Consider the following 13,115-nt stretch of genomic DNA (forward strand, 5'->3'; position numbering starts at 1 on the left):
GGTAAAAATATATACAGAATACAGAATCTATTGCTACATACAATATAAAACATACAATATGCTATATATAATATATAGTATCTAGCCATGTACTACTGTATATACACAATAGACACAATTAGAGACGCTACATTGGTGTAGATTCTAGGTCCTGAATGGGGGAGGAAGAGAGGCAATATCAGTGTCAGGTGGGGTCTCTGGGCCTTGTTGATAAGGCTGGTAGTGGATGGGAAGAAACTGTTCAGGGGTCAGTGATCTGTTTCAGGTGTGAAAGCACAGTGCGCTCAAAGGACTTCATGACCACAGAGGTCATGTGACGGGTTTCAAGTCCAGTGGACCTTGGTTTCTTGGAAATAGTGGAAGATTTGAAGCAGGTTGGCACTTGAGATGTTGCCAGTGAGGTTTTAAAAATGTCTGTGAACAGTGGAGATTGCTGATCAGCACAGTGCTTCTAGGAGGACGGAGAGACAGAATCATGGTCCAGCAGCTTTCCGGGATTCTGTCTTCCTTATAGTTTATTAACATCTCTCTCATTTATGAAAAGAGTTGTCACTGAGGTGGGTGGAGGGGAGGGTTTTTAAGGTGGGTCAAATGAAAGTAAAATACAAATATGGCTTATTTAAAAAACAAATGCATTACAGAACACTAACTTTGGTCTTAACCCTGAAAGCCCCATGTCCATGGTAAAGAAGGGTATTGGCAGTATTGCTCTCTCAGAACCCTTTTCTTAACCAAAGACTGAGAACTTATAAAAAAAATTATGGGCAGATGAGTAGAAGAAAATAAATCACTGTCCTAGAGAAAACATGTTAGGGTCTGGGGCAAAGGTAGAGTAGGAGGAAAGAAAAGGGTATAAACATTTTGACAAAGACGGTCTCCTTATCTTTATACTTATCATGTGAGCCATATCTAAAAAAAATGACAGAATATTGTTTACTTTTTAATAAGAGAATGGTAAAATGATGCATGTTATTTATTCAGGGCTCCAAGAAATATCTTCCAGAACCAATGATCAATCACAGCTCAAGAGAGAATGCAGAAGGTAACATGATAATTCATTATAGCATTTTATACTGAAAACAAAATAGAAGAGAATTTATCTAATGGAGTGTCAACTTGTTAAGCTGAACATTATTTCTTAAATATATGATCAGTATAATCAACATAAAAAATAGGTCATAAACCAGCCTAAATAATAATATTTGTGTTTTAACACTAAAGTAAATACATTAACTAACTGAGAAACAGTATTATTTAGATCTCTTTTGGGGAGAAAAAAAAGGATAAAACTTAAATTATTATATCACACACTGCAAAATGAAATCTCATGATAAAGCATTCATTACAATCCAGCTAATGAGTTATCCACACATTTTGAGAATAACTAAGTGAACAAAATAATTTGCTTAGTTTTCTTATAAAAATAAAAAAAAAGCAAATATAAATACACAGGAGGTTATAATGAAATATGAGACTTCAGTAAATGTTGTTTTAGGTCTATTAATTCCATGTGGAAAAAAAGAAACACACACACAAAAAAACTGCAGTTTAATCCTTTTTTTTAGTGCTGATTTATTTCTCTTTCTCAATAAGATCCCTTTGATTTTTCACCCCATTTGGAAGTGGCCCTTTTTTGATCTTGCCCTGCAATAATACCTTACATCATGCTAGTTTAGAACAACTTAGACAACAGGGGGACAAATCTGTTCACAACAAAGAATCTGAAAAGATTACTTCATGGCTTAAAGCCATCTCCTCCAGAAAACCCCAAATCCCTGCATTATAATCAGACTTACAAATTCAAGCTGCTATCAGTTGATTGTCCAAGTCTTTGCATTACAGCCTTTGTGCTGGAACTCAATCCGAAGGTCTTGATAGGCTTTATCCCCATCCCTTGCCAGCTGCATTAATTGATGCTCTGTCAGAAGCTGCACTATGTGGCCAGATAAAGCTCTTTTTGGGTGTAGTGTAATTCATTTTTACTATGCCTAAGGGGTTCAGAAGAGGGATCAGTGCTGAGAAAACCTTAGGAGTTGAATCATGTGATTATCTAATAACTGAGCCAATGAATCCGCTCTCTCTTTCTGCTATGATTACATATGACTGAAAGATATCTGCTGGATTTCATGCTGTATGACTGTGATTCATGGAGCCCCATTTAGATAGATATAAGGGAAAAAACACAGCTTACAACTTCATTGCTAACTTTTATCGTAAAATGCTTGCAATCTTTTAAAGTACTAATACACACGACAAAATTGTCAGTACCTCTCATTTAATGAAAGAAAAAACCCAGCATGGTCACAGAAATAACTTGAACCTGACATAAGTGAAATATACAATGTTCAAAAAGTTGAATGAAGAAATTGAAGTGAAACATTGTTTTTTAACAATGCTTGAACAGAGTGATTAAAAAAAAGTTAATCAATGAAGAGCCTGGGCAAAATTATGATGGTACCCTTAACTTGATATATTGTTGCACAACCTTTTTAGGCAATCCCTGCAACCAAAAGATTCCTGTAACTTCGTATTAGATTTCTGCACCTTTTTAAGACGGCATGTTTCAGCTCCTTCAGAGATGCTCAACAGGGTTTAGGTCAGGGCTCATAGAAGGCCACTTCAGAAGAGTCCAGTGTTTTGCTTTTAGCCTTTCTGGGAGTTTTTAGCTGTTTGTTTTGGGTCATTATAGTGTTATGAGACCCATGACCTGCAATTGAGACCAAGCTTTCTGACACCGAGAAGAACATTTCTCTCTTGAATCCCTTGATAGTCTTCAGATTTCATAGTATCCACTAACTATAGTAGACAACCTTAGCCAAATATAGCATAGCATCCCAAGAATATAACAGAATCTCCTCCTTGTTTCACAGTAGGGACAGCATTTTTTCTTAACTATTCAAAGCCTGTACCATGAAATAATTGACAGGAAATTGGCATTTTTTTTCTAAATTAGAGTTGTCATTGAACTTTCTAACGAAAACATCAACACATTAAAATAGATCACTTATTTGCAACATTATTCGATACATTAGGCATTTCTGTAAAATCTTTTATATGCTTTCTGTTCACTACTTGTGTCTAATTATGAAAGTCAAGGTTTTCAAAAACAAAAAAATATTACATTGATGAATGTAATATTGTATCAGCCAAATGTATCAAATATGATACACTTGGCTTCAAGGGCTAAGTTTGTCTTAAATTGTTTTTTTTTTTTTATAATAACAGAGGTCCCTGACTCCTATTCCTTAGCAGCATATGTAAACATTACCCACAATCAGTCCACTTTTAATGGCTTAAACAAACAGATGAAATGAGCGCAAATGAAAATATGGACAGGTTGTTCAAACTCATTAGCATATATAACGTAATTTAAAGCACATAATTAACCCGTTAGAGAAGATAAAATGTCAACAAGAGTAAAGTAAAAAGAATATATTGAATCTAAAATGAGATAAAAAGGAAATAAATTACTGAAATAGACAAAGCAATAAATGAAACTATAACTAAGGATATGAAAATATTAAAGTTACCCCTTTTTAAACTGACACTATTTATCATGCTTCTATTTAAATTTCATGAGAAAAATATATTTTTTTAATGAGTCAGTATTCGGGGAACAAATATACATACAGTTCCTTTTAGAAGAGGCATCAGCAGAGGGGATGCTGATGTTTTGATCCTGCACGTTATTTCACCCCAACATTTTTTTTTCTAACTGCATGCTGTTGAGCGCTGAACACCAAACTAGGACAAAACCATTACAAATATTTATTTTCTGTGACATCAAGGATTTAGCTTTTTTCCCAATGCAGTGCAGAATCAGCTATGAGGCAATTCCAGAGTTTTTAGCTCATCCCCGACATCATTCAATATCCAAACTCTTTTCTTCTGTTTCTTTAAAGTAGAAACTGAATTCAAGAAGATTCTTTTTGTGGTTTAAATTGTAGTCATAGTAAAAAAGTCTTTCCTCAGCAGAAGTGTCAAGTAACGAAGTACACATATTTTTTGTTACTGTACTTGATTACACTCTTTACGTATACTTTACTCCATTACTTATTTTTCTTCCTACTTCTGAATTCTACTCATTACATTTTCCACAAGTATCTGTGCTTTCTATTACTTACATATTTTAGAAGAAACGTTACTCGTTACTTTTGGCTTCAGTTTAATGTTTATAAATATTTATTTCACGTCATGTGCGCCATTCAATGCAGATCATTAGCGCCATCCACATCTAGTGAAAACTAGTGCAATTGAATGAGTCATATAACGCAAACACTCATTGGTTAGCTATTCTTCAAATTTATGCTGAAGCCAAAGGAAATAATCAGAAGCAAGCAGGTGTTCTTCAAACTGTAAACGTGAATTGTCTATCCCATGCTACAACGTCGGATTCAGAAAAAAGATGTTGAAATGTCTGAAAGGTCAAAACAGACGAGAGCGTATCAGGAGATGGAGACGGAGACCGACAAGACCTCCCTCATCCTTGGCCCTATCTCAAAGAATTTCTTAAGATAGTCAAAAAATTGAGCGTTCAATTCATATAGTGGCATCTGGCTGTTTTTTTTAAAGGTTACTTTATACTTTAAGTAGTTTTTGGAGCAAATACTTTTTCCCTTTTACTTAAGTAAAGAGGTCAAGTTGATACTTCAACTTATACCAGAGTGTTTTAAACTGCTGTATCTATACTTCTACTTAAGTAACAAATGTGTGTACTTTTGACACTACTAAGGCAAAACCTATTAAATAGAAAGTGAAAAAATAAAAGTAAATCCTGAGTTAATCTTAAACACATCTTATCATGACCTTGTTCATACCAAAGGTGATGCTCTCATTGCTTCCTCAGGCGTTCCTTTATAATATATTTTTCTTTCTAAAAGTCGAAATGTTTTTTCTGTAACTAGAATGTGTAAAAAAAAATAGCAATACCAGTAGTTATTTTTAAAAACACAAAAGACAGTTAAATAAGTGCAATGTTGTTGACGAGAAATATCGTAACAGTAGCTTTTGTGATTTTCTCTTTTATTTTCATTAAGTATGGGTAAAAACATTTTTATCCATGTGTGTAAACACCATGGTAACCCCAGAAACCTTTTATATTTGACAAATTACTGTGGCTTGAATTTTTCTGGATGTATTGATATCATTTAATTTTTCACAAATTATCATAAACTTCAGCCTTTGATGGTTTTTTTTTTTCGTTTTGTTAATCCCATTCAGTGCTGTAAGAGGTGAACTGGAGCTTACAGTCAAAAAGGCAAGAGCTGGGGTATTCTCTGGATAGTTTAGTGATGCACAACAAGCCAACTGAAATATTAACCAGCTCGAACCTGAAAAGCACATTTCTAGGCACACAAACAACTTACAGCCCTTTGACACATTAGTCCCAAACATGCACATATTTATACACCAAAATGTAAGCAACCTGGACAAACTTCCACATCTGGCAAGGGGAAGTAGGAATTGAACTATAAATCTTTATTTTCACAACAATAGATTTATAGGCTGGCTGCGTAGTAACAAACCCTGCGGATTTTAATTCATTTGAATACTGTACCTTTCCCAGCAGTACTTGTTAACAGAAGTTTCATGTCAAGAAACTGCCCTATTTTCACTGCATTACAATGAGTGTGTTACATTCCCCTATTGCAACGTTCAGATGTCCACAATAAAAATGAAAACACCAACATTAACAGTAGGACACAAATTTGTCTCACAATATTTTTGGGACTTTTACATTCATTTCTACAGCTTCACCTTGACCCTAACACTAAACCTAACCAAGGTTTCTTACCTAACCCTAATTCCAACCTAAACTCAATTCACAGTTTAGTCATAAACATGACCCGCATCATGGAGACTGTACATTTGTCCCCAAAAGAACCTATCAACCCTCAAAATGTAAAGGTTCTGCAAAATTTTCTTATACAGGGAAAAAATGCTTTTCTTTATTAATCACTGCATATATTGGGTTTCCATAATTCTAAGTTGGCCTAAAATGATAGTTACATAAAGGAGGAAAAAATACCTATACCTATAAAATATATAAAATCTTTAGCAAAAACATTTGGGAGAAACAATTATCTTATAAAGATCATTAATGCAAAATACAGAAAAGACAAAAAAAACAAAAGAGGCCTGACAGCACTTTTAACATTAGAATCTGAAAAGAAAAAAAAAAAACGTTCAATAAGGTTATATGGTCTTCAGAAACAAAAGATGTGAAAGTAAATGTATTACATTGGTTACAAAAATACAGATCAAAAGCTACCTCTCATTTTATTGTCAACTGAAATGTGTCCAAACCAATAAAAACCAGTAAAGGCTGCAGATATAGGAGAGTGACTTTTCCGTTGTTAATCACATTGGCCCAAAAGAACATAGAATAGCTGAGTATGCTGATATCAAATTGAAAGTAATCAATCCAAGCTTTGCTACAGTTAATAGATTTGTTTTAAATTCACAACTCACCCATCAATCATCAATGCATATAGAATTGTTGCCCTGAAAAAACCTAAAATTCTATTCAATCAGTTTTGCTTAAACTGTTTAATTTAGTTTTGCGTACTAGATGAATTGAATTTTTATTTTAGACTTCAAATTTAAGGACATTTTTGTACCGAACTGTACATAATTCTGAAATGTCCCGGTTAATGTTTTGGCTTACTTTTTTCCCCGTTTATGTTTGAAAATTATTTTGTTTCATCCTGCAAACAATGGAGTTAGAGTTGAATGTACTATAACACAGCTGCCTTAGGAAATGCATTGATATCTAAAAATAGAAGATATCACTGTAAAGATCATGTCCTTTGATTTATCAAGTCCATTTATATAAAATTGAGTCTGATTTGCTTTGTCAGAAACTCCAGACTACATACTGTAGGTGGAAGCCGTTACAACCATTTGGATGACAATCAGACAAAAGTTGGCTGGAATGACTCTAGATTCTGTCTACCATAAATGGTATGTTGGGATCATTTAAGACAGGAAAGGTTTAGGTGAAAAATTATTTTGTAAAGTCTTTTCGCATCATAAATTGTTGGCTATTTGAGATTTATGTTAGTAGAAATATGTAAATGAACAATTATAGATGTTTGACTTTTGGCAAACCAAACAAGACACATTGTATTGTTGTAGTTTTTAACACTTTTTCAATGTAAGCAGATGAAAAACTTGAATGTAGGAGGTGAAATATCCAAGATATACATATTAAAAACACTTAATTGTAATTGCAAGCTTTCTAAAATAGCTTAATTTATACAGCCTCTTATAAACTCTAACATACACAGAGCACATTCTATTTAAAACTCCTTAGGGCACAAAAATGCCCAGGGGACAAGACAGGGGGCAGGAGGTTGGGGTTTAAGCCTGAGGAAAAGGGTCTTTTCTTGGAAATACAAGAGAAAGAATCTGGAGCATAAATACAGTCCACAGAGATTTCTGAGCCGAAGATGGTGGATTAGTGTGGGAGGTCCTAATTTTGCATCTGTGGAGGTATGTTTCCTTTCAAAGGGCTTGGACAGAATGCTCACAGAGTAGAGAGGGTCCTAGTGGCCCCCAGGGGAGCTTTGAATGAGAACCATGCAAAGCCTCATGGAGACATTAACACACAGACACACATAGACACAAATATGTGAAAAAAATCCTTCCACATACAATTTATCCAGTTCTCCCAGGGCTCTAATGCAGATAAGCTTAATGAGCCTCACGAGGTGCTGAAAAGGCTTTGCTGTCTGGGGTCAAAAGTCAAAATACTCTCGTGCATAACTAAAAGAGCCTCTCAGGGGTCATGCAATGTTTATGTGGAAATCCCACCTAAAGTGTGATCAATTATGCATCGCTTTGGCTTAGTGGGGGAACATGATGATAGGCTTGAATCCTTGTGTTCATTCCAGATGTTAGGTGGATTAGGTTGTCTGCAAAGGATTATTTGTCCAGAGATATTTTTATGTGGTTTGGAGGACATTTAAACTGGATCTCATTTAAGCTACTTATAAAACTTTTTAAGACTCTTCAAATCATCATGTCAAAAATGCTACCCCACAAGAAAAGCTAAAAGATAATGGGGAAAAAAGTACAGTGACATGTTGCCATGGTGTGTGGATGATGAATGTGATATATGATTCATTATTATGGTATGAGGGTTTACTTACTAAAAGCATCTACAGTATATAGCATGACCCCAGGACAATCTTGGAAACATTCCCACACCAAATTATAATTCTTCATTTTGGAAGTTCTATAAGAAATCTCATCGCAAGTCTAAAGTTCTGTGCTTGTTTTGTGAAATTAGAACAAAGGCAAAATAATCGTAGTTTAGTTTGCATGTTTTTTCAACTTAATGTTAGTAACATCAATTTATGTTAGATTTTGTGTTGCCCACATAACATTGTACCATGTTGACCCCGCCCCTGTGGAGAACCCTGCGCCTGCCTGTTCGTGAGGTTGTGGACTTCCAATTTTTTGTAACTTGGCGCAAACTGCGCACAGCAGCCTCATTCCAAACTGGTTTATTTAAAGTTGCCCTCCCTCAACAAGTTTGACATCAAATGGCCTAGAAACTACAAGCATCATAGTTTTGTTGAATGCTATATTGTTATTGTGTATTCGTTGAATGAAAACCGTATACACAAAATACTGCCACAGGTTGAGTGGTGATTTACAATGTACAATTTGGGGGTACAAAAAAGGACTAGGTTTCTTTTTCAATCAACCTACAGGCTGAATATAGTCTAAAACAACAAGCAACAATATTTAGCTTCTTTTTTTTTTATTTGTTCTTTAAATTCAAAGAAATGTTCCTGCACACTGTATTGCTCTCATCAGTCTGATGAAGGTTATAACTGCCAAAACATAACATCAATAAATCCTAGACTTAAAGCAGGCATGCCCAAAGTTGGTCCTTGAGGGCTGCTGTCCTGTATGTTTTAGAGGTTTTGTGTTTTCTATTAATAGTTTGTTACCTATCAGAATAGGATTTGCTGAAGCAGCAAAGTCTCTAGGACATCGGCCCTGGAGGACCGACTTTGAGCATCTTACCCGGAGTGAGGAGAAACAAAACTGGACTGGTATTCATTTAAAACCCCTCTTTTCAATGATCTGAGGTTTCCATTCATTTTCATAATCAAGGTTACAGAGACTGGAGAGTGAAATTTGGGCACAAAATCTAGACATATCTGTATTGTCCTTTTAATTCAGAATGTGTTGTGATTGTGTTCTCTTTGCTCACCTGATTGATCAATATTATGTCAACTGCACAATTGACTTGCACTACTTTTTCTGGCAGTTCGAAAACTTATATCTAAAAATACAACACCAATATAACACATATCTCATATATATATATATATATATATATATATATATATATATATATATATATNTATATATATATATATATATATACATATATATATATATATATATATATATATATATATATATATATATATATATATATATATAGCAGTGTTTTTTGCAGCGGGACATGTAGGAATGATGACAGTGAGAAGGGCCTTGCTGGGGCATTACAAACATTTTTGGAAAGCTTCAGAAAAGGTTTGATTTATCAGCTTAAAAAAACGTCACAATTTGCAGCTGTGATTGGCTTAAAGCGTTTTATGGAAGGCGGGTACTAGCTGGCATGTCACCCAATCAGCTCGAAGTGTTGTACAAAACGTCCCTCCTTTTCGAGGACAGACTGAAGTGCAGCCATCCCAAACTGATAACGTAGAAATCAACTCAGTTCTATGCATATCAATCTAGCTACTGTCAGGTTAGTCATCACAGCCAATTGCCATCCGATATTGGAGTACTTGATGCTTATGCTTGTTTCTAAATTTTTTGAGGCTTTATTGTAACAGTGAGACTTGGCACTACCCTTTGCCTGGAACACCTCGCAAGGTGTCCAGAAAAGATGTCTCAGCCACCTTAACTGACTCCTCCCTTAGTGCATAATATTGCACATAATTATTAGAAGCTTGTGTGAAAAATAGTCAGTCAGGCTACAACAGATATCATTACACCATAAACAACAACATTTCAAGAAACATGCACTTAAAATTTCCATGAATGGGCCTTATCCTTAAAAGGTTTACATGTAATAAAACAAGTACAAACTTGCTTGCACCTGCAGAACAGATCTTCCAAAAATCTGAAAAGGGATTTGTGTGTATGAAACAAACAAATTTATGACTGAGGTTTATATAAATGATAAATAAAACCTGAAAGCGATTGCCCGAGCTGTTTCTGTATCTATATTTAGTATGTGTGAATGTCTGCTTAAAACATATTCAAACATTCTGAGGCAATGTTTGACACAAAGAACGGATTTGTAAGGTCACAGAAGATGTCATCAGAGTGTGTTCATGTAAAGATATTTTTAACTTTTGCTTGTAGCAAATTAAGGTATGATGTACTATATATAATGTTTATCATTATCATTGTAGTCATTAGTTTTTAATTATCATCATTACCTGATTCTCCAGTGTTTATAACTTCATCTTTCTTTTAAGTCACTCTCCAACTGCCAGGAGCATATGCAATTTGTTTTTTTAAATGTGGCAGAGCCAAACCGGTTCACTAGTCTTATCAGTCAGAAGAAAAAATCCTACCACCTCCAACACACGCACTTATTTCTCACAGAATTTCCTTTTTTCTTTTTCTTCCCCAAGCAATATTACAGTCTTTGTTTGGATTCTTTGAAGATCAGGCATAAGGAATTACGTAAATGTATACAATTCGAGTCTAACTATCTAAAATGTGTATTTTTTTCTTGTTTTATGATTTTTAAAGATGTTCCAATTGCTTCTCTGCTCATTTCTCCCATTTTCAAATAATTTTATAAAATCATTATTTTTGCCCAAAGTTATTATACCTCAACACCTTCTTCACATATACAGTCATCCAGAGAGTTAGTGTACCCCATAAATATTCTGTAAAGAGTGTAGATAATAATAGAAAGACGAGTGGAGACCATAAGCTCGTCCGACAGCATAATCTACATTGCCCAAAATACTGATTCTTTGACCTTAGCTGTTCACCCACTATTGTGCAACGCTTCTAATCTCATCATTTCAGTTAATTCAGCTTTAATCTGAGCTAAGTAGAACTGCAAATGCCAAATGTCCAGTAAGGCGACATACACAAATGTGTCTCCCTCAGATAAGCAGCTTTTTCCGTGACATGTCATAGTATTATGTAAAATGAGTTTGGAAAAGATTCAGCCTGACCTTGGCCTGTAGGGACTTAAAAAAAAAAATTATGTTTACTTGTTGCCTTATTTAGAGAATTGAACTGTGCTAGACATTTTTGGCAGTACTAGATATTCACAAAATCCTGTTGCATGCAAAGAAAGATTTTGGGAGTTTTAAATGTTGAGACCAATTGATACATCGCCAGCCATTGGGATGGAGTCTACTAAGAAGACAGGAAGCATTCAGGAAAGCCCAGGCTCATCAATAATGAAGGTCTGTCACCAATGTTCTGGGATTCTTTGATTTACTATATTTAGATTGAATGTCAACACTCAGACATATGAAATGAAAAATAGGAGAAAAGGAGTAGAAGGAAATCTTCTGTTTAAGGGGAACTCATTTAAGGAGTGCTGAAAGAATGTGTCTGTTAGAGCTTTTGACATGTATTACAAAAAGTTGAAGAGCTCAATTGCACATAGATGCAAAAGTTTGCTGGATTTCAGCCCTTTAGTTCTACTTATCATTACTTCCTTTAATTGATGTTTAAAAAAGGAAAATTGGGCAATTCACCTTAAATTGTTATCTACCAAACAGACAATGCAATAATGTGTTATGAAAATAGGTGCGTCACAGGTCAACTAAGTTTTTGCTTTCTGCTCAAGAGTTCTGAGATCTTACCTTTTGAAGCCATTGAGTGTTATTCTCCATGGTGCTTTCCAGAGTCTCCAGCTTCTGCTGCTGCCATGAAGGCCTTTTCTCTTGGTTTAGACTGTCCTTGGAATGGCTCTTGTTTGGCTCATCCTCTGGTGGTGAGTCTCGCTGCAGGGTATTTGTTACCTGGAAATCTTTTAAGGGCTTACAATGCTCCACCTCGGGAAGGATGAAGGTGTATGTGCAGGCGCCGTGCTGCACGATGTGCTGCTGACGCTGGGAGGCAATCACTGTAGTCAGCAGGTAGGCCAGGTAGACAAGAGTCAGAGACAGGAGGTGACCCATGTCACAAAAGAAGGGTAAATGGAAGCAGGAATTGGGAAGTTTCAATACGTGGTCAGGTGGTTAAGTTAGTCAACCCTTCTTTCTTGTATTTTTTTTTATTAAAATTTGTTCTACACTTTGGTATATTCTCTCTTCTCTTTTACCTTCTTCTGATTTCAAATCCTGTTGCACCAGCTTCTATTTTATAACTTTTACTTCTCCTTATCTGGCCAGTCCTCTTTCCTTTTGCATCCAGAGACTTCTTGGGATAAATTGATCCTCCTGTTTTTTGAGTGAAGGCAGAAAGAAAACATAAACAGAGGATTGCTCCATGTAGTAACTCCAGTACTCAGCCAGCACATTTATGTCTGAGCAGAAAGCCAAGAGCAAACTCCAAACATTGATCACTCTTCTTCTCTCAGAGAAGTCCTTTGAAGCCGCTGGAGTCCTGGCGCTGATCTTAGAGGAAACGAAAGAGCTGAGGTATTGTGGTGAGTGGCCTGCTTAAGGATGTTGGCTGTAGTGGTAAAGCCCTTAAAGAACAAGGAAAGAGGAAAGGAGAGAGGGCTTTGCCTCTCTACATTCAAAAAAAACACACACACACGATCACACACAACGCCTATGCTCATGATAACTCAACGTCCCTTCCCTCTTGTACTTTCTCCCTCCCTTTTATGCTACTCCTGTTCGGGGGGGTTAGGAGAGGAAGCTTCAAAATTACACTCACCGCAAGAGAAAAAAGTGGGAACTTTCTGTGAAAACTGTCTCCTCCTTCTTGGTCTCTGCCACACATTTTATTCTGTCTCTGTGTCCCCTCTTAAGCTCAAGTGTAATGCAAAGGCAGGTCCATTATCAGAAACCGTACTTCATCAGCAGCTGATACAACATTCATAAAAGATACAGTATATGAAAAGTCAGGGTGAGCAACATTAGAATCTAATGTGT

General features: G+C 35.6%; 1 protein-coding gene across 2 annotated transcripts in view; it reads right to left on the reverse strand.

Moving 5' to 3' along the window:
* Nucleotides 1–12,793, reverse strand: part of LOC107082728 (angiopoietin-2-like) — a 37,860-nt gene extending 25,067 nt beyond the window's left edge. For both annotated transcript variants that reach the window (XM_015371539.1, XM_015371538.1), the window contains exon 1: nt 11,874–12,793. In XM_015371539.1, coding sequence (XP_015227025.1) covers nt 11,874–12,191 — 318 coding nt within the window. In that variant the 5' untranslated portion in view covers nt 12,192–12,793. The remainder of the gene's footprint in view (nt 1–11,873) is intronic.
* Nucleotides 12,794–13,115: the final 322 nt, after the last annotated feature.

Source organism: Cyprinodon variegatus, unplaced genomic scaffold (assembly GCF_000732505.1).
Source record: "Cyprinodon variegatus isolate N-32 unplaced genomic scaffold, C_variegatus-1.0 Scaffold60, whole genome shotgun sequence".
In the NCBI taxonomy this organism is placed as follows: domain Eukaryota; kingdom Metazoa; phylum Chordata; class Actinopteri; order Cyprinodontiformes; family Cyprinodontidae; genus Cyprinodon; species Cyprinodon variegatus.